The 25623-nt window shown below is 40.2% G+C and overlaps 1 protein-coding gene and 1 long non-coding RNA gene across 4 annotated transcripts in view; one reads left to right on the top strand and one right to left on the bottom strand.

Moving 5' to 3' along the window:
• PTDSS1 (phosphatidylserine synthase 1) overlaps positions 1–25623 on the bottom strand; it is a 39820-nt gene that overhangs the window by 8780 nt on the left and 5417 nt on the right. For all 3 annotated transcript variants that reach the window (XM_072999151.2, XM_020785324.3, XM_078393602.1), the window contains exons 2-10: positions 25229–25320; positions 20412–20456; positions 15424–15548; positions 14862–15020; positions 9909–10060; positions 7449–7590; positions 5597–5709; positions 3859–3924; positions 225–324 (exon numbers count right to left, since the gene is read on the bottom strand). In XM_072999151.2, the coding sequence (XP_072855252.1) occupies positions 225–324; positions 3859–3924; positions 5597–5709; positions 7449–7590; positions 9909–10060; positions 14862–15020; positions 15424–15548; positions 20412–20421 (867 nt within the window). In that variant the 5' untranslated portion in view covers positions 20422–20456; positions 25229–25320. The remainder of the gene's footprint in view (positions 1–224; positions 325–3858; positions 3925–5596; positions 5710–7448; positions 7591–9908; positions 10061–14861; positions 15021–15423; positions 15549–20411; positions 20457–25228; positions 25321–25623) is intronic.
• Positions 19822–25335, top strand: LOC144589291 (uncharacterized). Its single transcript, XR_013545336.1, has 2 exons — positions 19822–19906; positions 25168–25335. It is a non-coding gene; the product is annotated as an uncharacterized LOC144589291 (long non-coding RNA).

The following is a 25623-nucleotide window of genomic DNA, read 5'->3' as shown; positions in this document are numbered from 1 at the left end:
TTACTACTATGGAGGCTAGCCATCTTGATCAAAGATGGCAACAAAAATAGGGCTACCGAGGAAGAAGTACTGGTATTTATGCCTGAGCAGGTTACGGCTGTCCTGATAATTTCTGACATTTAACTACTGAGGAATACTAATGGGAAGCTACAACTACTTAGAAGTAAATCTTGGAAAGGGTAAAACAATAAAGTGCGCAAAATAAAAGAGAAATAACTGCTTACCACACAAAGGAGCCATAACACAACATACAGTATTTGAGTTTTGGAGAAGAGGTCTTGGCCAAATTTGATGCAGACAATAGCTTCAAGGAAGGCAATAACTCTGAAAGGAAGGAAAAAGAAAGAATGTGCATACATGGGACATTTTATAATCTCCAGGGTTTTTTTTCCTGCATGATGTTGTGAGTCAGTTTATAGTAATTTTCATGTTATTATGAAAGTAAAGTTGAGGACAATCTTAAATAGTGTATACCTTTGCAAGCTTTAAAAACTACATCTCCACCTTTCCACTTTCAATTGAGATGCTATTTCATTTTTCTCTTCATATTTTTTTCTCCTTCATCTTGCAAAGTACTGCACAGATGGCTCTTTAGAAAGAAATGATCCATAATGGTGGTGGTGGGGAGAGGTACCCCCCCTCATTAGACCACAAGATGTAGGTGCCCTTAGACTGTTTGTCGTATCTTACAGAATATTCATTTCCATTATGTCTCTCTTCATAGATTATCAGCAGGTACAGGCCAACATAAATAGCAGATAGATAGATAGATAGATAGATAGATAGATAGATAGATAGATAGATAGATAGATAGATAGATAGATAGATAGATAGATAGATAGATAGATAGATAGATAGATAGATAGATAGATAGATAGATAGATAGATAGATAGATAGATAGATAGATTAGATAGGATGGATGGATGGATGGATGGATGGATGGATGGATGGATGGATGGATGGATGGATGGATGGATGGATGGATGGATGGATGGATGGATAGACGGATGGATGGACGGATGGATGGAGAGAGAGAGAGAGAGAGAGAGAGAGAGAGAGAGAGAGACTAGTTCCAGAACAGTAAGAGAGTCTATAGTTGAAGAAATAGTTAATTCCTAGTTACTTAGGTATAAAACCAGCCTTCAACTTAGTGATTTGGAGGCTGTCTGATGAAAAAAACATCCCCATGTCTGTATACTCTAAATATTGCCTCTAAAAGGAAACTTTGGTGTTGAATACCACTAGAGTGCCAAAATGATGCTATTTCAGTTTGTGGAGGACAAAGTACAGAGTAATGAAATGGATCCGGGCTTGCAAGACTGAAGAAATTGGCCTTTTTGATTAGCAGGGATGATGGTATCATCCAACACCATTCCACCACCCTTCCCCAACCCATTTTCTTCTTCCTGCTGAGCTAAGGAAAGATCTTCACAGTAGGGAAGGATACAGAAGAGGACCCCACGTTGGCTGGGGAATTTTGGCAGTTGTCCAAATGAATTTGTGAGTAGATGTTGTGGTACCCCTTTTTCGCTGGCAGCAGAAAAAAATCCTAAGGATGGCATTAAAGCTTTCCTATTACATGGTTTTAATGCCAGTGGTGGTGTTCAAAAACACATTACTCAGAAAAGCAGACATTTTCTTTTGAAAGAGCCTTTCTTTTTGTTGTCTTTTTTTGGCCTAGAAACAGAACAAATGCGAACTGTTTGGATGACATTAAGAAAGAGACTTTGAAGGCAGATCACACACAGAGCAAGGGATGACAGGGAAATATTCTTAACCAAGGCCAAGTCAACTGATTAAATTATCCCCTTTAATATTTGCTGAAGGCATGAAGCAGGAGTTTAGAAGTCCCTTGGTAACTATTAGCTCAGCCTGACCTTCTCTACAAGGGCAGACTGTGCTGATCTGAACACTGCTATTTTCATAGGTTCCCCCTTGACATTTAGTCCAGTCGTGTCTGATTCTAGGGTACGGTGCTCATCCCCATCTCCAAGCTGTAGAGCGAGTGTTTGTCTGTAGACAATTTCCATGGGCACGTGGCCAGTGCGACTAGACACAGAACACTGTTACCTTCCCACCATGGTAGTACAGTGGTGCCTCGCATAACGATTTTAATTGGTTCCAAAAAAAAAAACGTTATGTGAAACATCGTTATGTGAAACACCATTTTCCATAGGAATGCATTGGAAACTGGTTAATCCATTCCAATAGGCACGGATTGCCGTCCTTCAGCGAAAAAACCCATAGGAAACATCGTTAAATGATACAATGTTTCCTCCATTGGAATGTATTGAAGCTGACTCAATACATTTCAATGGCTTTGCGAAGTCAATTTTTGCAAATTTAAGTGTGTCATAAAAGGGTCAAAAATGGTTTTAAATGCTTGGATTAGCTTCTGCACCCTCTAAAACGGATGCAAAAGTTAATTTGGCTTTGATCTGACTTTTCGTTAATTTATGGTGAATTTTTCCCCCCAACTTTTGACAGCTGTCAAAATCTGACAGCTCCATTGTTTCCTATGGGGGAAGAAAAAATTCACAAAAAATTAACGAAGACTCAGCAACTGTTCTAAATGCTTGGGTTCGTTAGAGGACCCCCTAAGTCGTGTGCAAACCTGATTGGGCTTTGATCTGAACTTTCGTTAATTTATGGTAAATTGTTTTCTCCCCCATAGGAAAGCATGGAGCTGTCAGATTTTGACAGGTCCATTGGTTCCTATGGGCCGAAAAAAAAATTCACCATAAATTAACAAAAAGTCAGATCAAAGCCAAATCAGGTCTGCACATGACTTAGGGGGTCCTCTAACGAATCCAAGCATTTAGAACCGTTTTTGACCCTTCTAAGACACTTTTTAAATTGAAAAAAGAAACATTGTTAAGTGAAGCAGGGGACCTAAAATCGCATTCGTTATGCGAAGCATGGTCCCAAACTTCGCTAAGCGAAAATCGCCCATAGGAAACATCGTTATACAGTGCATATTATTTTCTAAAAAACACATCGTTATGCGAATTCATCGCTAAACGAGGCACTCGTTAAGCGAGGCACCACTGTACCTATTTATCTACTCGCATTTACATGCTTTCGAACAGCTAGGTTGGCAGGAGCTGGGACAAGTGACAGGAACTCACTCCGTCATGTGGATTCGATCTTACAACTGCTGATCTTCTAACCTTTGCAGCACAGAGGCTGCGCCACCACGTCCCAATATTTTCATAACTTTATGATTTAACAGTCATCCTTTGAAAGGGGTGAATGCTTTACACCAGTGTGACACCCCCATGCATAAGCACGGCATGCCTCCCACGAGCACGACATTTGCTCATCTAGCAAGCTTCACATGACCAAGTGAGGCCTTTTTAGCACCTATAGAGACATATTTATCCTACTTCAGGGGATCATGGGCCTCTCCACTCTTAAGAAGAGCAGTGTAACAACCACACAGTATAGGCGGACGTAGAAAATTGACTTGGACCTGGAGAATCATGAGTGGATAACAGTTTTCCCATTCCTTCTTTCTCCGGCCCCACACCTCTTGCAAAGGGTTTCCAGAGTATGAGAGTAGAGTGAGCAATCATGCATTGGAAAAGTGCCCCACATCAGGTAAATTCACTTTGTAGAAGTCCTCTATCTGTATTAGCCAAATTGCCCGTGGATGGAGAATTTGAATGGGATCCTGATGTAGATCCTTATGAGATCGTCTTGATTTACCCAGAAGATAGACAGGAAATAAGTGTTGTGTATACAAACTTATTAAAGTTCTTATTCCTAAGGAGTTCTGAGTTAGGATCTTTCAGGAGCGAAGTTTCTTATCTCTCTGAAGTTGGAACTGAAGGTTTTCAGTAGCAATAGAAACTTACCCAAACACCCAGCACTGTGTCCCTACCCTTTTGCATTGTGTGTCTGTGAGGTAAGCATAATATTGTCTGGAACAAAAAAGAAGAGAGAGATAGAATCTTTAGTGAAGTAGACATGACATTACAAAACAAATTGGGGGTTTCTGTTCAGTTTTATGGTAACGGAACACAACTATTTTAAACAGTGTAAAAACTTATAGGATGACTGCCAACAAAATAAGACAGGCAATCAGAGATGACTAAAAGTGGCAGAGATACTATCCCAGCCTCTGTCTGCAAGACTAGCAAACTTGTGTAAACTTTTATATTAACTTTTATATTTTATTACACATCAATGATTGAACATTTTAAATTATCTAGTAAAATATGTACAATGAAGAATGAATGAAGGCTGTATATCAGTGGAATATGTTTTGGACTATTAAAATTCAGAATAGTGCAGAATATATGCAGCATAAATTTTTCAAAAAATTTTCTTGTTAACAGGCTATTTTAAAGTTATTTCCTGCATTTTGGGGGGAAACCTAGCTCCTGTGAAAACTGACTGTGGAAAGGAAGAAGCTGAGTTTAAGATGTCATTTAAAATGGCTTTTTTCAATATAAGAAATGAAGTCTTTTTCACATTTTATCTGGGAGTAAGCCCTACTGTACAAAATGGGACTTATCTTTGAGTAATGAGCACTGCCTAGAAATAGGTTAACAGAACGGGAAGCCAAACTATATTTAAAAGTTTCAGTGCTAGGCAACAGGCCTCTAATGAGAAGGTAAGGAATTGTTGAACAGCCATTGTTGAACAGAAATAGAATCAGCCTAATATGCTAAGTGTTGTTTCATTACATTAGTTCTAACTGAGCAATTACATTGACAGCTTTGTTCTTTTGACACTTTCCCAAAGCACTGCAAAGCAGAGATGGGAACTACACATCCCATAATACCTAAGCCACTAGAAACACTGGCCATGATGACTGGGGTATTCTGGGAATTGTAGTCTCACGCCCACTCCCATCTGTGTATTAAACCACAGTTATGCAGTAGTATCAGCGAGCACTGGATTCATGTGCTCCCCACCCTCTTCACCTCTTCCCAAAAAGTGGCTATGGTGAAGGGGTTTGTAAGCATCTGCTTCCTATTTTAAACTACCCACAGCTACCTGTTATGACTTCGAGGATAGGAAATGGAGAAACTCTGGTTAGTTTCAGCTATGTTTCCCCCCTACAAATCCCTACAGGATTAGAGATGGGCATGAACCCTTTTGGGTTTGGCAGTCTGGCACCGTTCATTTCCCAATCAAACAGCTGATCTGCGGTCCGGTGCCCTACTTCCTCCAGTAGGTGTCCACTCAAGGGCACCGAACCACCAGACCAGTAGTCCATGCCCATCTCTAATGAGGTGGCTGGTTTAAACTAACTGAAGTTGCCTCAGTTTGCTCTGGTTAGTTTCAAAGAGGAAGCAGGTGCTTCTAATCTCGTCCTCATGGTTATTGGATCAGAAAGAGCTTCATGCAAGCAAGAGGCTTCCTGCAACTCATAGATGTAACATTAAACTTTGGTCTAGAATGACATCTGAACCAGACCTACGCTTCCACAACTTCAAGGGCTAGGCACATGCTTCCTTTTCTCAATGAGAATAAAAACCATTTAGAAAGAGCCTAGGCTTGATCAAATGACCTGAAGGGATAAGCTGTGACTGGTTTCCAAGTAATTGTACAGTGATGAACATGACGCAAAGAGATTATTGTTACCTGACAGTGGGAGCGGTGATGATTCCAATGAAGAGGATCCTGCCCCAGCTTAAGGGGTGACTTGCATAGAAGACAAAGATATGTTTCAAGAAAAAGGTGTTCAATTCTGTCAACTGAAAAAAGAAAAGAAGAATTCAGCTGTACAATGTTTCACTTGTATTTGCTTTACTTTTCACTTGAATGGTGCTACTGGGTAGACCAAACGACAGCAGATGTTCTAATCAAAGGACTTAATTATATCAGCAATGTACATAACAATACTTTGGGAATTTTAATTTTGCTTTTGTAAGACCAGCAGATTTTATAGAACCAAACGTTAAGAGCAGCTGTGAGCAGCTCAAAGTCACACAGGCAGTCCAGGACAAGACTGAAACTCGACATCAGATCCAAGTCCATTTTTATATCCACCAAACTGAAGTTCAGCACAGCTTATTTATCTGTCCTCAGCTGTGGAATGCCCTCATCAGAGATGCTTGCCTGGAGTCTATTTTGAGGCAATTTAGACTTTAGGCCAAGACTTCTTTCATTTTTCAAGTCTTTTTGACTTGATCAGTTTTATGTCTGCTCATCCCCTTTACAGTGCTTTGTATTTGTTTCATACACTGATGCCCCAATTTACGAACATCCCTACTTACAAAAATTTCGAGTTACGAAAAGGTCTGGCTGCAAAATTTTGCTTCGACTTGTGGCTGGAGCTTCGACCCAAAAACAGAAAAAGGCAGGGGAAAAGGCAGGAAATTCAAACTAAGAGGCTGCTTCTTTGTAGCTCTTTCGCCCCAATGGTTAGAGCAGGGGGTCAGGGAACTTTTTTACTCCTGTGGGGCAGGAGGAGGAAGGAGAGGCGGGGGCAGCTCCGGATTGCTGCCAGGCACAGGAAGCCGCTGCACTCCCTGCCCATCCCTGGTGTGGGTCTACTCATAAGTAAGGCCTGCCATCCACCGGGGAGTAAGTGCCACCAGAGGATGCTTCAGTCTGCCTGGTAAGCTGCTGCTTTTTGCTTTTTAGAAACTTCTGAGTGAGTTTTGCAGGGTGGGTTTCGGCTGAGGGGAGTTATGTTTCCATGCTGTGTTGTTTGTATTTGGGTTGTTGTTTTTTTGCATCCTTCTGGACTTGCTCTGGTTATTTTTGGTTGTTGTTTTTTAAAGCCCCAGCACCTTCTGATGGCGCTTTCTGTGTGCTTTTTTGGGGTATTTTTTTGAAATGCTGGAATGGATTAATCCCGTTCCCATGCATTTCAATGGGAAATGGTGCTTCAACTTACGAAAATTTCGAGTTACGGCCACCGTTCCAATACGGATTAATTTCATAAGTTGAGGCACCACTGTATTTGCTGACTTTGCTTCTAATTTCATACAGTTCCTTTAAACTTCATTAACATTTAAAAATATTCTCTTTTACTTCAACGTAGAAACCTGTTGAAAACCAGTCTAGAAATCCTTAAAATAAATGGCCAAAATCCTGTTCTGTAAATTATATCTGCATAAGGGTGACTGGTTAGGTAATTAACGGGTTCCTGCCGCCATCCCAAAGTATCCCCAGCTCCCATGTAATCATTTGTATTTCATATGACCTGTGCAAGCCCTGGGACAGAAGCAGGAATTCTTTCATTACCAAAAATCCTCCCTGCCAGTGATGCCATCACCTTACACAGACATAAGTTACAGAAGAGGTTTTGGCCTTATGAACAAATACTGCTACAAAATGAGTTCAACTATCTTGGTGAACAACCTCTGCAGTCTATGGTAGCATGTTGTTTGCCTATGCATGAATAAAACATATATAATTGGCTTTCACTAAATGTAGGCATATGATGAGCTGATCAGGGGTTTTTTTTATTTGTTTGCTTCTTTACCTGCCAAATGATCATAAAAAGGTATACTCCTGCCACTCTTTGAAATGAAGACTTGGGATCAAACCAGCGAACATATGTCCAGCTTGCTGGAGTGAACTGCAGTACAGCTCTTTTGATTTTACCCGTGGTGGTATGAATGTCCCTGAAAGCAAACAAGGATGCCAGTCAAACAAAGGAAGTGCTGCACAACTTCACAATACAACATAATTTTATGGTACTACAGTTCTTTGTATACAACACACATGCCCCCTCCTGCAAAAGGCCCTAGGCATGCTGCAGAAAAAGTGTGTTCAGAAGCAGACTTCTGTAACAATTCTAATTAAACAAGCAGTAGTTTGTGCTTCAAAAAGCCCGCGCAAAGCAGGCTTTATCCACATACCTGTCTTGCATTTCAGAAGTAACAAAGGAGAACATTGCAAACAACTTAAGAATATTTTCCTATGTTAGCCAAACAAGCACTTTCCAAAAAACACTCAACTTCTAAAATGCTGACCAGACTCCCAACTGGTGTTCGTATTAGGGTTCATATATTGCTAATTGGTGAAGTGAGGAGGGGGGCACTTCAGTCATGTGTCTCATCGTGCGTGCAACTGTGAAACTGAGATGGGCCCCAGTACCTTGTCAGTTAACTGTGGGAAGTTACACAAGCTTCACCAGAACACCAATAGGATTCCAGACACTGCCTGCTTTTGAAGAAAACTATTTGAGAAATTTGGTGTTTGGGGCACCTCAATCAAATGGTATCATTCAATAGCTGTCATTCCAGTTAAGGATATGGGAATAGGAAGCCACGATTGAGGGCACAAAAACAGTGTTAGTGTTTATGGGAATTGGTGTTTCCTCTTTGAGACATAAACACAAGGGGCAACTATTTTGGGCCAATGAATGACATGCCCCAGGATCCCCAGGCATACACAAGGCATTCCATGTATACTTTAGGATTGTTCCAATCTCCCTTTCCAACTCTGCATCCTTCAGCAGCTCTTTCTGAAGGATGGGACAGTAACTAACAGTCACTATAACCATCCGCGTGGCTCAAGGAGGCACAGGGCCTCCAGAAGTAGTAGCAGCTGAGAAGCTTAGAAATATTTATCTTAAACATGCATCCTTGTGTCTGGTAAATGGTAAAAGGATAGCATAGAACATCTCACTTTCTGAGTAGCCCATCACATGCTGGTATCCAAAGTAACTTTTCCCCCCTTCACTGCTAGAGGAAGCTGAACACTAGCATAACTAAGAAGAAAACACTCATTTAGAAGTGACAATAAGTTCCCAGCAAAATAACACCACATGGACAATATAGTTTCATTGTTTTTGCTGAATTGTACTGTTATTTAAATAACTGTATATTTTATGTGTATACAACTGAAAAGGGTTTCAGGAGGGACACTAATATTTTTCTAACTCTATGCTTTTACTTATGGCTTTACATAATTGGTTACAGCACGTAGTTGTGACAAACAAGCAGTAAGAGGGTGCAGCTGGAAAGGGAAATGGGCAACCCATCTGTATACATGGAAATACTTTTCCTTCCATGCTCTGACCTCTTTAGATCTCCGCTACTGACAACAAATGTAACAGGCTTAATAACTGTGACAAACAACAGTGGGGTTTCTCTCCTCCTCCTTCAGAAACAGTAAGCACAGGCAGTCCATGCAAGGAAGTCAGCTCACATTTAAGTTCCAAATTACACGGCTGACTGTATCTGCTGTGTTCTTGATCCATACTCATAGGGAACATAGGTTTAAGATCCAGTACAGAGACTGCTTCCCCAGAGTGGCAATTAAGGGAACAGCAGAAAATCATTGCACAAAAATGTTATTTCAAAAGATTCAGAATGGAAAGACACAGGCAAAATGGGAAAATTACTACAGGTCACATGCTTGTGAGCCACATTCTGAAAAATGTATACAGCTGAACCATGTATTTGATTAGTGGCACAATTTTACACATTTTTTTAGATGCAAGCTCTAAATCACCTATTAAATGTGATTTAACTTTTAGGAAAGTGGTAAATCATAGTTTGTTGATAACAGGGAAGAAAAAAGACCACAAATCATCACGGGCTTTTAGCTGACTTTGGATAATTAACACTGTCATTCATGAACAATGTTATCATCAAAACAATGAAGCTAAGTTCAATAAAACTATCGCAATATGCAAACCAATTTAAAAATTATGTAAGACAAGCCTACAGGGTCATATATCTTTTGACTTCCATTTTACATAAGTAAATCCAACATGTGCTTTGAGATTTGGGATAATGCACAGTAAACAAGAGCTTATTTAGCATTTTCCATTTTTACTGGAAATTCAGAAACACTGGCATTGTTAAATGTAAACAGCTGGAACCGGACAACCTCTGTAATTAACAACCTTTCAAAAAGTACATATTATTTCAGAGTTTTCATACTGCAATGTCAATAATACAATATTTATTAACTTGTATTTAAGACCTACTTGAAACTTGCCCAGTGATAGGTCCTCATCTCCAACCAACGACAAACTACCATGCCCAACCAGATGCCACCCCCGTTACATAGCAGGATGTCCAAAATGACTTGATCCCACCAGCATTCAGCAAAATTAGGCAGCAGATGCATGAAGAACAGCTACAGAATACAGCAGAAAGATTCTAGGTGAGAATTTCATAGATACAAAGGGTTTTTTTAAAACACATGAATGCTGTTTTACATCAGACGAGAAAATATTTTTGGCATTACTGATGAATGGGACCAAAAACTAACAGAATAAAATTTCAGCTGGCACTGAACCATGCTATGTACTTTTTTTCACTGGACCATGCTGCATATATTATTATGCTAGCTGTCTGAAGGCGCAGTTATATGTTCCAAAAAACAGGGGACTTTTGCTAAACTAGATATTTATTGAAGTGCCTACAGCCCATACTAAACAGAATAATCTTGCTACAAATAGTGAGTGTCAATACATGTGCTGTTAAATTTGTCAAGATACTGTGCTTCAACTGCAGAAAGTTTTTATATGCATTTTATTTAGTGTGACATATGAGAAACAACATGGCTGGACCTGGTGACTGTTAAACTCAAAGATTTTTTTTAAAAATTTCCATTAAATTTTGCTCTTGATATTCCATTAAGGTTGATTTTAGAAGACTAGCAGCTTTGTATAACTGAATTTACTGCAAGTGCTCTGACGCACACAAATGCTGGAATGAATGAATCCACTGCGATGAAAGCTGTATCGGCTGTGCCTTCCCTATTTCAAGGAAGTTTCCCTTGCCAGGAAAAAACAGAAAAATCCATTTTTAACCTATTCTGATGAACAAATGCTCAAAAGGAAGCATTCTGCAGTAATCTGCAATTGAGATGTAGCCCTCAAGCAAACAGGATTTTAATTTAAGAAACATGTTATTCAGACAGATACCTTGATGTAAAGCAGGGGTGTCCAACCTTTCACCTTCCCTGGGCCACATTAGAAGATGAAAAATTGGTTTGGGCCGCACATACATTTGGTTTGGGCCGCATGGGGGGGCAGCCCTAGCCCTCCTCCACAGCTCCGCTCCAAGCACGCTTACCAGCAGCTGCGATCTCAGACAGCAGAGGCTGCCAGCTTCGACTCCGGTGGCTTTATGGGGCCGGGAGGGGGTCTACCTATTGACGGGGATGGCGCAATACAGTCACGCAGCCCCCCTGTCCCCTCCCCTCCCACTCCTTCCTTCCCTCTCTCCCCCTCTACTGTTGTGACGTGCCCTGGCCACATTCCAGCCGCAAGCGCCGGCAGTGTAACTTGAAACTTTGGAATTTCTTTAAAAATAAAAAATTGCACTGGGCCTCATTATGAGCTGACCTGGGCCGCATGCGGCCCTTGGGCCGCGGGTTGGACAAGCCTGATGTAAAGGCTTACATACAGCTCAACAACAGACACTAATTTTTAGTAAAGTTTATGTTACCAAATAAGATTCCTTGAAAGTGAATTATGTTTGCATCCTAAATTAAATAAACCTTTACTGTTTAGTATACTGTTTGCTGAATTAAATAAACCTTTACTGATTAGTATACTGACACTGAATTGTCCCTGCAGAGAAAGAACATGTACCACACAGTTCAAGCATGACATGCCATCACACTCATGCATCAGCATGGTTAAGACAGAGGGGCCAAAATCCTCTTCCATAGTTATACTGGCAAAAGTTAAATGGGGTAACTAGCAGCAGGAAATTGCCACTAATTAATGAATCCCACTTTGATTCCTTCTTGTGCGTCAAGCCATCCAGCTGGCATAGAATAAGGAGCAGGCGCTTGTTAATTAATGAGAATTTGCTGCTGTCGATTATGCCATTTCCCTTTCAGCAAATATTTAAGAGAATTTTGCTCAGGATCAGACAGCTCTAGGAACCAATGCAGCACATGCAAGGATATAATGATCACAGGAGAGAGAAAGCTGTGTTTTTTTCTTCTTCAAAAAACCGAATGCTACTCATTGTCACACAATTTCGCATTTATACAGTTGAACAAGGGGGGGGGGAAGCAAGAACAGCTGACCCATTTATCTTGCTGGACAAAGCACACTTTCACTGGTCGAACCATGAGAAAACATAACATATCACACACTAAAGAGTGGTTGAGCACATCAAAGGAAAGAGTGCTAACAGTGTTATAGCAAAATCAACAGAGTCCTGTGGCATGTAAAAAGAGTTTTATCTGGAATCAACTTTTGTGGACTGCAGTCCACTTCTTCATATGCATATTCCCAAAGAAATGGGTGGCAATGCAAATAAACATGCCAGTTGTTAAGATGCCACCCCTAGACTCTGTACATGTTACATGCTAACATGGCTACCCCTATAGTAATAATAACGAATTATGGTCAACACATAGAATTGGGCATACACGGTGAAATACAAATAATAGCTTAAGCAGTTTATTTTATGATGGATATGCAACACATGGTCAATCAGAAAAATAACTCAATAGTTATTTATGTCTAAGAATCTGTCCTGTACATCTGGCTGTATCCTATCAGTAAATATTTCATTCTCTACTATTAAGATGTTTAGCTCAATCTAATATGAATTGTGCATTATTTTAATTCCTGCTAAGAGTTAAAGGATCTCTCTTATGTAATCTAATGCTTTGTGACCTAAGTATAGACAGTCGCTGCTTCTAAAGATAAAATGGAAAGATTAACCAGCTTTGGCACTGATGTCCAGTAATGGTCATCATATTTAAAAAGCATGCTTTGATAAACAGCAAAATCATTTTGGTAGTTTAAAACAGTGGTTCTTAACCTTTTTGAAAGAAACGCCCCCTTGAGCCATTGAGGAAGTTATCATCGCCCCCCCTCCCCACGGTGATGATATCTTATTTGTTTATTTATTTATTTATTTATTTATTTATTTATTTATTTATTTTAGACACTTAAATCCAATGACCCCTGAAAACACAAATAAATTCCAAGAAAATGAAATGCCCCCCAAAAAGTAACATTTAATGATTTAGTAGCAAGTGAATTTTAAGACGCAAAAAGAAATATAAAAAGGGCATAAAAACAAATGCAGGAACTAAAAATTTCAAGACAAAAAGTCTGAAACTAAATTAAAATTGGAGGAAAATATATATTCATGCACACTGTAAAAAGGCTGCAGCCATCTTCACAGGTTTGGCTTGCTCCAGCGCCCCCCTACCGCCCCCTTCTGCTCCAGCGCCCCCACGCCGCCCCTTTTCGTTCTACCACCCCCCTGAAAAATGAAATCGCCCCCTGGGGGGCATTATCGCCCACGTTAAGAACCACTGGTTTAAAACATTCTGGTAGGAAGAAAATCATTTTGCGTTGAACCATATGATGGTTCATATCATATCAAAAGTTACAGTGGTGCCTCACTTAGCGATGTTAATCCGTTCCGGAAAAAACATCGCTAAGTGATTTAATCGCTAAGCGATTTTAAAAAGCCCATAGGAACGTATTAAAACGTGTTTAATACGTTCCTATGGGCTAAAAACTTACCTTAAAGCGAAATTCCTCCATAGCAGTGGCCATTTTGGGTGCCTCTACAGCGAGGCAAAACAGCGGTGGCCATTTTGTTTTTGCGGCGGCCATTTTGGAACCGCCGATCAGCTGTTTAAAAAAGTTCCCTTTGCCATGATCGCTTCCCCGCGATCATCGCAAAGCGAATTTTAGCCATAGAGGACATCGCTAAGTGATCGCTCCAACGATGGCCAAAAGTCCATCGCAAAGCAATTGCATCCCTCAACGGAGCGATTGCTAAGCGAGGCACCACTGTATTTTAAAAATGTGGCCTGGCTGTATCACTTGCCTGCATTCCTTAAATGTTTAGACTAGAAATTTACATGGTTCTAGATTGCACAGGAAATTTCACCAGTAAAAGCAGACAAGAGGAAAACCCCAATGTTCCCTATAGATTACATTTTGTCATTGTTTTTCATAAAAAGTACCCATGTAAGCATCAAAAGACACTAGAAACTGAAGAGCATCCACTTAGAATCCACATATATGAGAACACAGTTATGGATGCATACCTTAACATGCTGGGGGAGTCTGGCTATGTGAAAGTGGCTGAGTGCCATACTGTCAGGAGGGTATACTTGCTAAAAGTCTTGACCTCTAGCAGGGTCATTCAAAGCAGAATGATCAAAGCTAATATATGAGACTAAGATATATCCACCTCTAAATAAGCTAAAGATAGCATCAGCAGGAGAGAATTCACAATTCCAGTGATGATGGGAGTAGACAGATTCTTGATGGATAAATACTGGGCAGTAGCAATAGTGGAATGTGACACTGATGGAAGATTCTTTTTTTATAAACAATGGCAGAAATACTCAAGCTAACTCCCTGTCAGTACTGCACAGAAGGAGATTTCTGAATATCTATACTTCTGAATGGACATGTATAGACTTGAAGTATAAAGCAAGTATTATACAAGTCTTGTTTCCCTGGGAGGTCTAACTTTGAAGTACATACTTAATAACACATATGACAAAAGTAATAAGAACTGCATTACTGGCTTTCATATAAAGAAAATATTATCTGTGCAGACCTTATGATCCACATTTGCATGATACATATCCAAGCAAACGAGTACATGAATATACATGTTTTGAACACCTACATAAACCTGATCTGTAAACATTTGTGTGCAGGATGAAAACATCAGACAGCATTCAGAATTTGTTTCAAGTTCAAGGAACACAGTTTGAATGCCAAATAGCTAGTGTAAGCCACATCAGTGACTGAATGAGATATATCCCAGATGAAAGATACACTTCCTTCCTGAAACAATGGTGCTGTGTAAGGTTTGCATTTGGCTTTAGCTGGAGTGCAACTGTCAGCCCATTTTTGTGCACTTGAAGGCTCAAACAATACTAGCTGCCCTGTGCATCAACATTTCTTTACAGCAAACACACAACCTACCTCTGTTAATTCCCAGGTGATGCTAATAGTCCAACACAGCCCATAGCTGCGTATCAACAAAGCCTTCATTGCCCAGCCCCAGAAATGTCCAAAAGCAAATATGTCAAAATGGCTGAGAATTCGCTCCCAAGTGATCACGTGGCAATTCACAGCATACTCCTGTAAGAGAGAAAAGGAGATGGGAAGGGAGTGAGGAGAGAAAGAAAAAGAGATTTCAATGGATCTGTTCTAACAGGAACTATAACTGGATTCAGCTTCCAAGTGTCAGCCTTCTTGCTCCAGCTCCTTGACCATTTTGTTTAGCTGTTCGGTATCTTACTTGCATGAAAAATGTTCTGTATCCAGAGTCACTGTACCTGCCAATATATCTTTCTATAGTTAGCTTTATTAGAATAACATCATATAATATTTGATCTTACTTTCAGAGACAATATGAGAATTCTGAATTATTTCCTGACCCTTTCCAAAAGGTCTAGGCATTCTGTTCTGTTTCTAAAGGGGAGAGATGGTAGCACTAGGCTAAAAGTGCCAAAGCACTCAATGCAGCACCATCAATACACACCATGATGTCTGCTTCTCTTGTTGCATATCGGAGATTAGGGTCCAGCCAGTACATGACCGATTTCACTTGTTCAAAGTTCAGGAAGAGCACGAATACGAGGAAGAGAAAATACAGAACACTCAATCCTGTAGCAAAACAAATTCAGATGGAACAGTTGAATAATTATATTTTTTTGGGACAGATATCTGAAAGTCTGTATTAAAAGCATGTCCAAAATCAACACATATCGATCATATATTGCATGTATTTCAATTACAATGGATCAAGAAACAAAAACAACATAGCAATGCTTGTAATTTCTAAAACCTTTGAGGTCATTCTACCCTGCATGCCTTCTCTCATGGCTACATGCCTCCCTCCCCCTCACCAAAGGGAGAATTAAACAAAAGCAATAGCAGTTGCAAACATTTTAGTCTGGGGGCCATTTTTAAACACTACCAGAGCTTGGAGAGCCATGTATCCTCCCAAAACCTTCCTGCAACAAATTTTTTTGCCCCAGAAGCACAAAGCATGTCCCTCAGAACTCTTTGTGGGATATGACTTGACATAAACCTTATAATTACTCAGGTACAGTGGTGCCTTACTTTACGATTGCCCCGCATTATGACAAAACAGCGTAACGGCAATCTTTTTGCGGTTGCAAAACGATGATCTGAATGGGGGAATTTCGCTTTGCGATGATCAGTTCCCTGCTTCGGGAACCGATTCTTCGCAAAACGACGTTTTTTGAACAGCTGATTGGCGGTTTCAAAATGGCCACCAGGTGATTAAAATGGCTCCCCGCTGTGTTTAGGGACGGATTCCTCACTATACAGGCAGTGAAAATGGCCGCTGTATGAAGGATCTTCGCTGGATGGTGAGTTTTTACCCCACTGGAACGCATTGAACAGGGTTCAATGCGTTTCAATGGGGTTTTTATTTTCGCTTTACAATGTTTTTGCTTAATGGCAATTTTCCTGGAACGGATTATCGTCATTAAGCGAGGCACCACTGTATCTAGTTTAGGCTTTAAGAGGTCTTTTGAAGAAACAGGTCACTTTCTAGTTTAAAAAGAGAGAGAGTCTAAACAAGCATAAGGATTTGTTTTTGTTTTTTTGCAAACTGCACGCCATGCAGGGCTTGTAGGAGACACAACCTTCAATTTGGGGGCAATGTTTTGAGATTCACAGAGGTCAGGGGATACATGGGGGCATCCTGGGGGCACTGGGGGCTACATATTGCCCAAGGACTGAAAGTGGTCCACACTTTGCTCGTCTCTTTCATAGGATCATGAGCTTACCACCCACATTATCTGAATGGTTGATCAATGCACTTTAACACATGTGGTAGTTCTGGTAAGTTGTTACCCCAATCTAATGCTACCACTACAAAGGCAAGTTACAGTCACAAGGTCACAATAAATGCAAGCATTTGGAAGAAAAATTCTAAAGCAGTAGTCAAGAGGTCTAATCCATCATTCAGGAAGCAGATGTGACTTTGAATAGATTTTTGAAGGGTATCCAAATGCTTCATGATGGAAACTCAGCTGTAATCTTAACAAGCAGAATGTCTGCAGCTGCTTCAAGTGCCTACAGTTTATAATTAAACAGGGCATCCTTTAGATTTTTTTTAAAAATACCTTGGTCCCTCAGCAGCCCAAAGTATCTCTGGAACTGCAGGAACTTTCCTCCTGTCTTTCAATAGGCTAAATCTCAAACATATTTGCAGAGAGTTAACTGAAAAGGTGGAGGGGAAAAAAGCTTGCTGTGCCATCACTTCACCCCACCTTTGGACATGTGTAGTGAGCGAAGAATATTCAACTCTTGTTCCCTCTCGGTTAATTTATACCAAATGCCTCCTTTCACAAGACCACAGGGCTAGTAGGGGTGTAGTCTAGGCTAAGATTGAATTTATTAAGTTTAGAGAAGCCCTGTGCTATAACAGTGACATTTTAAAACAGATACAATTTCCTATCAGTCGAAAATCTAGCTCTTAGAGCCATCTAAGGAGGTTCATTAATGAGTTCCCAACAGAAATCTGTCAGGCTCTCTCTTTGTCTCTCTGTGTGGTTTTCATCATAAACTGAATATATATTTATCACAGTGGGTGTTTCTACTGTATGAACCTGACAAATTTAATTTTATTTACTTTCCTATTTAAAATAATGTTACGGCACCTATATCAGTGGTTCTTAACCTTTGTTACTCGGATGCTTTTGAACTGCAACTCCCAGAAACCCCAGTCAGGACAGCTGGTGGTGAAGGCTTCTGGGAGTTGCAGTCCAAAACTCCTGAGTAACCCAAGGTTAAGAACCAGTGACCTATATGATATAGAAATCCTTACAAGTTAATTCATAAAGAAAAAAACCCTACAGTACCAGAATAACATTTTGTCTATAATAAAATGGTTACTGGTCACCTACAAAGAGTAAAATCATGGGGCATGTATGTTTTCAAAGAAGCCTCACCGCTTTACTAATTAGGCCTAAGTGTTGAACTTAGTCCAAACAATAAAATAACATGCAACATATTTTACTCCTGCTATTGTTAGTTGTGGTTTTTGCTAATCAGCTGTATTTAATATCCTTTATTATTATTTTTAGAAATTGTTTCTTTTTGTTTTAATTTTTATGAATTATATTGTATAGCATTACAATTATGCTAAATGATAATCTGGGAAGTTTTGAAGGCAAAAAAATAAACCAAGACACTAATTAATTTTCTTAACCAAAAATTCCAAGGAAAAATTACCATATTCCCAAACAATGACATTAGGGTGGAATTTAGCAATGTGTCTGACTTCTCTAGACAAGCAAAAACTTTGATCATACAACTTGGTAATAGAGGATATCCGGGGAGAATTTTGTAGCAACCTATACATAAGGCTGAATAGTGGTACTGAGTACTTAAACTAATATCTCAAAATGAAAATGGTTCTTTTTATTTTCAATGAGTATAATGGGAAAATCCAAAAAGAAATATTGAGACAGCAGATCTTCTATCAGAGATTTGTAGTTCTAAGGAAAGCCCCCTTGTCCTCAAATAGGCTCCAGCCAAAGAGAAATGCTACTCTACAGTAGCTTTAAGACACATAGCCCATATAATATCTGATGTGGATATAATTTTTCAGACTACGGGATAATATTCACTAGCAGTTTCTGATGACATTGCCACCTTAGTCTGTTTTAGCATGTACAGTGGTGCCTCGCTAGACAGTTACCCTGCATGACAGTTTTTTCGCTAGACATTGACTTTTTGCGATTTGCAAAACACTGATTCCTATGGGGGAATTTCGCTGGATAATGTTTGGTCCCTGCTTCGCAAACCAATTTTCGCTAGACAACTATTTTGACAGCTCCCTCCGCGCTCGCAAAACGTGTGTTTTCGGGACCTAAGCTTCGTAAGACAGCGATTTAAACAGCTGATCGGCGGTTCGCAAAGCGGCTTTTCTATGGCCAGTCTTCACTAGACAACGACGATTCTTCCCCATTGGAATGCATTAAACAGGTTTCAATGCATTCCAATAGGGAAATTGCTTTTCGCTAGACAATGATTTCGCTAAACAGCGATTTCAGTGGAACGGATTATCATCTAGCAAGGCACCACTGTATAGCCAAAGTAAAAGCTAAAGAGCTGTGGCATTTTAAACATTGTCTGATTTATTTCAGTCTGAGCTTTAGTGGATCAAGAGAATCTTGATCCACAAAAAATTACATAGAAATAAATTGGCTGGTCTTCAAGGTGCCAAAACCCTTTTCTTTCTATTTATGTTATATGTAAACATTGTAACATCAGTTCTAATTGTATTAAACTTTGAGGATTTATCAATTTAGTAAACAAAAAGAGATATGTACTGAAGAATATAATTACAATATAATTGCAATATAACATATTTAATTTATATCACAGAATGTTCCATGTTCTCCTGTCAGTAGGGATAGCTATCAGGATGGTTAAACTAAAAATATATGAAGATAAAGGCAATAAAGGCTTCTGGCTAAGGACATTGCAGAAAGTGACTGGATCCAGAGTTCAGCTTGAAAAGAGACTTGGGAAATATCTGGGGTTTATTCTCTACAAATACTGGCCACGCAAAGTCTTAACAAAGACATGAATTGAATTTCTGCATGTTAGCTCCCGTACTGAACCTTGCCTGTGTTTTCTGCTTACAAAGGTCAGGTTATTTTAATTATTATTGCATATAATTAATTGTTTCAATATGGTTATGATGTATGCTTTTTGAAATATTCTGGCAATTGTCATGAAACCTGTTCTGAAGGGATTAACCTTGAAAGTCTTTACATTAACATCTGCTGATAATCACCTCATGGCCTTGATATAAGGCCACCTGCAGCTGCCAGGCTGTCTGGTGGAAGTTACAACAACAAAGCTATTAGCAATACTGGAGGCACTACATGTTGTGCTTTCTCCTTCAAGCCTCAGACACTGGAAGACTGTAATGTGCTGATGACTGTAAAGTTCTTTTATTCAATAGAAGCTTGGCGGTGAGTATACTTAAGCCTATGTCGGGCCTGATATCTGAGCATGTCTTTCTTTACACAGCAATATTTCACTGTTTTATTATAGAGTACTGAAGAAGGTAAAATGCTAAAATACATTTGGCAAGTCTTATTTCCAAGTCATGATTGATCAATACATATTTGGTTTTAAGATCTATCTTTTAAGTTTTCCCCCTAAGTGGCATAGGTTTTTTCAAAAATATATGATTGATTGAAAATGTTTACACCCGCCTTTCTCCTCAAGAAGACCCAATGTGGCTTATAATATTAAACAATATAAAAACTGGAAGGGGAAGAGGGAAAAAAATCAGCCCCTTTCAGGCAGGCAGTTGTTGAGAAAAAGCTTGCCTGAAGAGAAACGTTCTTGCCTTCCTGCAGAAGGACAACAAAGAGACAATAATTACAGAAGTGATTAAATAAACAGAAGTATGTTTGAAAGAGAAAATATGTGATGCCCCAGAATCGTGTCTGTATCATTAAAAAGACTTACCAAAAACCATGCGCCAGATTGCAGGGTGTGGGCGAGTGAAAGGACCTGATGAGAGAAATGCTTGTTAGATGAAAAATTGCTAATAGATAAGAAAATATTGCAATAGTGGATCCAAACATAATCTGACTGAAACACAATTGTGCCAGCAACAATCAATTGTTGAAATGAACAGCTTTACAAAGTAGTAAAGGTTCTTATATAAACTACTAAAAAAAGTCTAGGATTTGAAAATCAACAGAATCTCATAAAATTTCATGAAAGAACTGTTCAAATTACTATGCTACTTAAGACTTGGTATAATGCTAAGGGATAGTCATAACTGCAATCATGATATGAAGATTTGCGTCTTTATCATCATGCAAGCAGGGGTCCATAGGGAGATGAGTAAGGCCATGATCCCTGTTTGGTGGGGACAGTAGAGGTGACGTTTAACTGGCAATGAATAACTTTTTATCACATTTTCCTCTCAAGTTTAAGACTTACAGAGGCTTACAAAGTACAACTAAAAATGTTAAAACATAATTAAACACAATGGCCAGAATCCTATCACATATGTCTGCAGGCATAAGCCAAAAGACATAAATTGCGGCAGCAAACTGCTGCTCATTAAGAGGTTTATGCTGTTACTCATCACACTTCAAGCTACGTAATTGGCGTGGAATGAAGGATACAAACCTCTACTTCTTAACTGATAGCAATTTGTTGCAGTAATTTACACCATTTCACTTGCATCAGTGTATGTAAGTAATAGGATTCTGGTTGTGTACACATTAATGAACTGGATCTTAAAATCACTTCCATAAAATTAAAAAAAAGCACAGCATTTGCCCTCCCATTAAAGATCCTACCCTCAATGGCCAGTCAGCTATCCAAAGACTGCTTGAGCAACAAATCTTTCTTTGCCTTCTAGTGAAAGGCAACAGAGAAGGGACTAGCCTGGCCTCCCTGCGAAGGGTATTCCATTAGATGGGAACCTCCACAATCAAAAGCCCCTACTAAAACAGAACAGGAGCGAAAGCACACAAGTAGAAACTATGAGCTTACCAGTGAAGTATCCATTACTATGATGAGCAGAGTCCATTGCCTATTTATGCACATGCGAGTGAAACTGCATTAAATAGCAGCAATGAAGAGTTGCTCATTAACAACATGCCAGGTATATTCCATGCCTGTTTCACAACCGGAAACGCAACTAGGGCCTTAGTAATCAACAGCAATTTGCTGCCACAACTTATCCAATTTCACCTCAGGATTCGTAAATCACCAACAGGATTCTGCCCACTGTGTGTTTGTATGGGAGGTACATAACTGGGAAAATGCTATATGCATGTCTGTGCACATGGATGGACTCTGTGATATAATGTACACAATTCTTCAGCAATCTTTTTCAATAGATATCATGATTCTCAATGTTTGGAGACATAAACAAATTTTACTGGATCTTACTTTTCCACACAAGAATCCATAACGGCAGTCACTTATATATCTGTCCCATTAACTCCGATTTCTGATATAGTGGTCAGATATTATCCCAAACTTGACTAAAGCCTGCTTATGGTATCCCATGGAGCTCAGTGGAAGATAACAAGAACTTGGCCCACTTCAACACAGTTTTGCTCCAGTAATTCCATTTCTTTGTGTGATGGGAAGATAACAGAAATCCCTGGCTAACTGGAAGATGTCTTTTAGTACACTAAGTTTTGTTTAGGGTCCTATGAAATCTAGTTCTAAAAGAAATGCGGGCAACAGATTAAAAACAATTGCTGAGAGCTAATTAAGGTCAATTCAAAGCAAATTGTTCTCCTATCACCTCTACCAGGAGATGTGCAAACAAGGGTCTTTTGTTATGTCCAGTCATAACATATGCTACATAACAACTAACAATCAAAATACACAGGGAGTAAGGCCCATTGAACCTAGTAGGGCTTACTCCTGAATAAACAAACATACACCCATTCTGTAAAAGACATATTTCCCCAAAGCATCTATGTTTCTTTGTTTCATTCTTGAGAGTTACTTTCAGTTCACTTTGAAACGGTTTCTTTTTCTGTTATATATTTTACGAACATGTTATGCAGATAGCAAAGGACTATGCAATGCACACTACTGGGTGAAACATTTGAGAGCTGGAGAGGTCACCTAAAACTTCTCATAAGTCAGACATTAGATACTGGATAGCACTATCAAGTGCCAGGCACACAGGCTGAATATGAGTGGAAAATCTTTCGTCTTGGGTACAACAAATGAAATCAATACCTTTTAGAGATACTACTAAGATCAAATACAAATCCAGATTATATGGCTCAAAGCAGCTTAATTCAAGGTATCTGAGCTTTCCTAACTCACAACACCCTGGGTTGCTGAGGCATTCATCCGCTTAGCTTCACAGTCTTTCCATTAAGCATTATTTATGTCTGCATTTACCCGATGCCTGGCTTCATAATGTATCATTCAGTGCCTGCCCTGTAAAGAAGCACCACGGTGCAAATTGTAAGTATTAGTGCAGGGCTGAAGATGCTACTGAATAACCAGCAGTTTGGATGATTGCTTTAACACGGAGGTCGTCAACGACCAGTCCGCGGCCCATTGCCGGTCCCTGGCTTGAGCCCGACCGGGCTGCCAAGACAAACCTCCCCCCGACACTCCCCCGCACACACTCCCCTTCCCACAGCTGCTTTGCACGCGCATGCCGGCGCTGGCGTAAGTCCTCTCTCACCCCTTCCCACAAGCCCCTGCGGGCGCAAAGCAGCTGTGGGGAGAGGAGGTTGTGCATGGGGGGCGGGGAGAGGTCTGTCTTGGCGGACCAGCCCGCCGGCGGCGACCGGGGTTGGCAAGAGCTGGGAGGGAGAGCAAGGCCCGAGTGCTCTCCTCCCAGCAGCAGCAGCGGCGATGGAGGTGGGGTGGGGTTGGCAAGAACCGGGAGGGAGAGGACGGCCCAGGTGCTCCGGGTGCTCTCCTCCCGGCAGCAGCGGCAGCGACGGGAGTGGGGGGTTGTCAAAAGCCAGGTAAAATAAAATAAAAATAAAAATAGACTCGTAGGCTTCCGCCGTTGCCGGCGGCACACACTCCCTCACCCCTTCAAGCATGCGCCCGCGCGCAGGAGTGGGGTGGGCGTGCGGGTGTGCAGGCACTCCTGTGCATGCGTGAAGCAGTGAGGGGACACGTGTGCGCCTATGGCGCGCGCACTCCCCAACCACTGTGCACGTGCATCGACGAGGACAAGCGCGAAGGGCCGCCCCACCTCCCTCAGAGACTCCCCTGGTCCGCACTAGTAAAAATGTTGGGGAACACTGCTTTAACACATCTCTGAAGCCCACAGCAACAACTTCACACGATGACACATTTCACTGGCTGCTACTCTTTTGTCCTGTAAATTTGCTACCAAGGCCAAGAACCAGGGAAGTTCTGAGAATCATAGCAAGGGACAGAGCCAATTTCAGGGGAGTTGGATCAAGAGCCCACATCAGCTGCCACAGTTTTCTGTACAAATATCATCCAAAGTTGTATGCCAAGCATCTTTATCAGCATGCTAAAAACTGAACCACTTTAGTAAATGTATATGCAGTACTTTGTTTGCACCTGCTTTCTCTGGACAAGTGCCAATAAGCCATCTGTTGCCAATGATAATGGCCACATATACCACCCGTTCCCATACCAGACACAATGAGTTGACTCTAAAAGTCCCAGTAGAAGGGGAGGACACAAGGGGAAAAAGTGAACAATGCGATTTGGTTAGCCAGGGTCCCTTCTACCCAGGGCCGAATGCTAAAAGAGATGGCCTCTTTTTCTAATGGTTATAATAGAGATAACAGATGCCTTTGGACACATCACAAGGCAGGATTCTCTGGAAAAGATACTAATGCTGGGAAAAAGTGGAAGGTAGAAGAAAAGAGGAAGACCAAATATGTGGTGGACTGATTTCCTAAAGGAAGCCACAAGCTTGAGTCTTCAAATGATGAGGGGATAGGAAACTTCCTCCCCACCCCATGTAGAAATAAGCGAGCCTAAAGGTCCCCAATTGTAAAACAAATCAAATAAATTGAAAAGACCAATCTTGTTTATCTTAAAAGAGAATGGTGGTATGTGTTGCACTTATTCACATCTTTGCATCACAATTTCATTAGTTCCAAAAACAGCCCTTCAAAATATTTTGGCACAGGGAATTACAGACATATCTCAGCTATTCTTGCTTTTGTCCTCTCTCAGCAACCATAGTACAGATCATGTGCTTATCTCCTGTGATCCTCTTGCATCAGGTAATTTTACATGGGGGAAGTTTTCATTGAAATTTGTATATAACATATACTTAAAATTCTGTTCTAAAAACCCAGGATCTACAGGATACCCTCTTGTGCTCATTATCATTCACAAAGTGACAATAAGCAAGGGAAAATTCCAGAAGCTAACTCCATTTTTCATCAGTTAACCACTTTTCACCCAAACACAAAGCAGGGCTGTTTTTCTACAAGTGTGAATGGTGGTGAGCACAAGAGGGCATCCTGCAGACCATATTGACTGTTGTCACTGGTGTTATCAATATTCAGGTTGTTCTTTGCTATGTAAAGCTTGGCATCCTTTTTCCTTACAGGCACTATGTTGGGCCATTTCTTGGTGTTTTGAATAATGGATACAGAAACACAATATGTAACCTCTAACTTCTTTTAGTTAACTACCCTACTGTCTTTTTGACCGTCTTCTGCCTTACTATGCATTTTCTTAATAATACTCAATGAGATTCAATTTCTTTGGAAAACAGGTAAAATAAAAGAAGCATACAAATACTTGTGGAACACACCAACACATGTAGAGTTACTTACCATTTGGAAAAGCTAGAACACTGATGATTAGAAAGAAGAAAATGACAGAGAGGATGCCCTTCCAAATATTATCTTCTGGGATTGAATCATTCCTAAAAGCACAAAAATAGTAATTAAAATCACAAAAAATAAAAATAAAACATTGTTTCCTCTCCACTATTAAAGGCCTAATTTGGCATTTTTCAAAGCATACCAGCTTTATATATATATTTCTGATTCAGTTTGCATGCCACCAAAATCTGCAAATTTATACAGTAGTTCCTTGCAATTTAGGTATCATAATATTAGAGTACTCAAGGATGTGCATTGTTACTAGATGGAAGAATCACTTAACCACCCACTCTGAGATACTAAGAGGTATTTACATAATGCAATCTATCTGTTAGCAGCCAATT

This window comes from Pogona vitticeps, chromosome 4 (assembly GCF_051106095.1).
Source record: "Pogona vitticeps strain Pit_001003342236 chromosome 4, PviZW2.1, whole genome shotgun sequence".
Lineage (NCBI taxonomy): Eukaryota > Metazoa > Chordata > Lepidosauria > Squamata > Agamidae > Pogona > Pogona vitticeps.
Note: the sequence above shows the minus strand (reverse complement) of the source record. Positions and strands in the feature narration are given on the sequence as shown.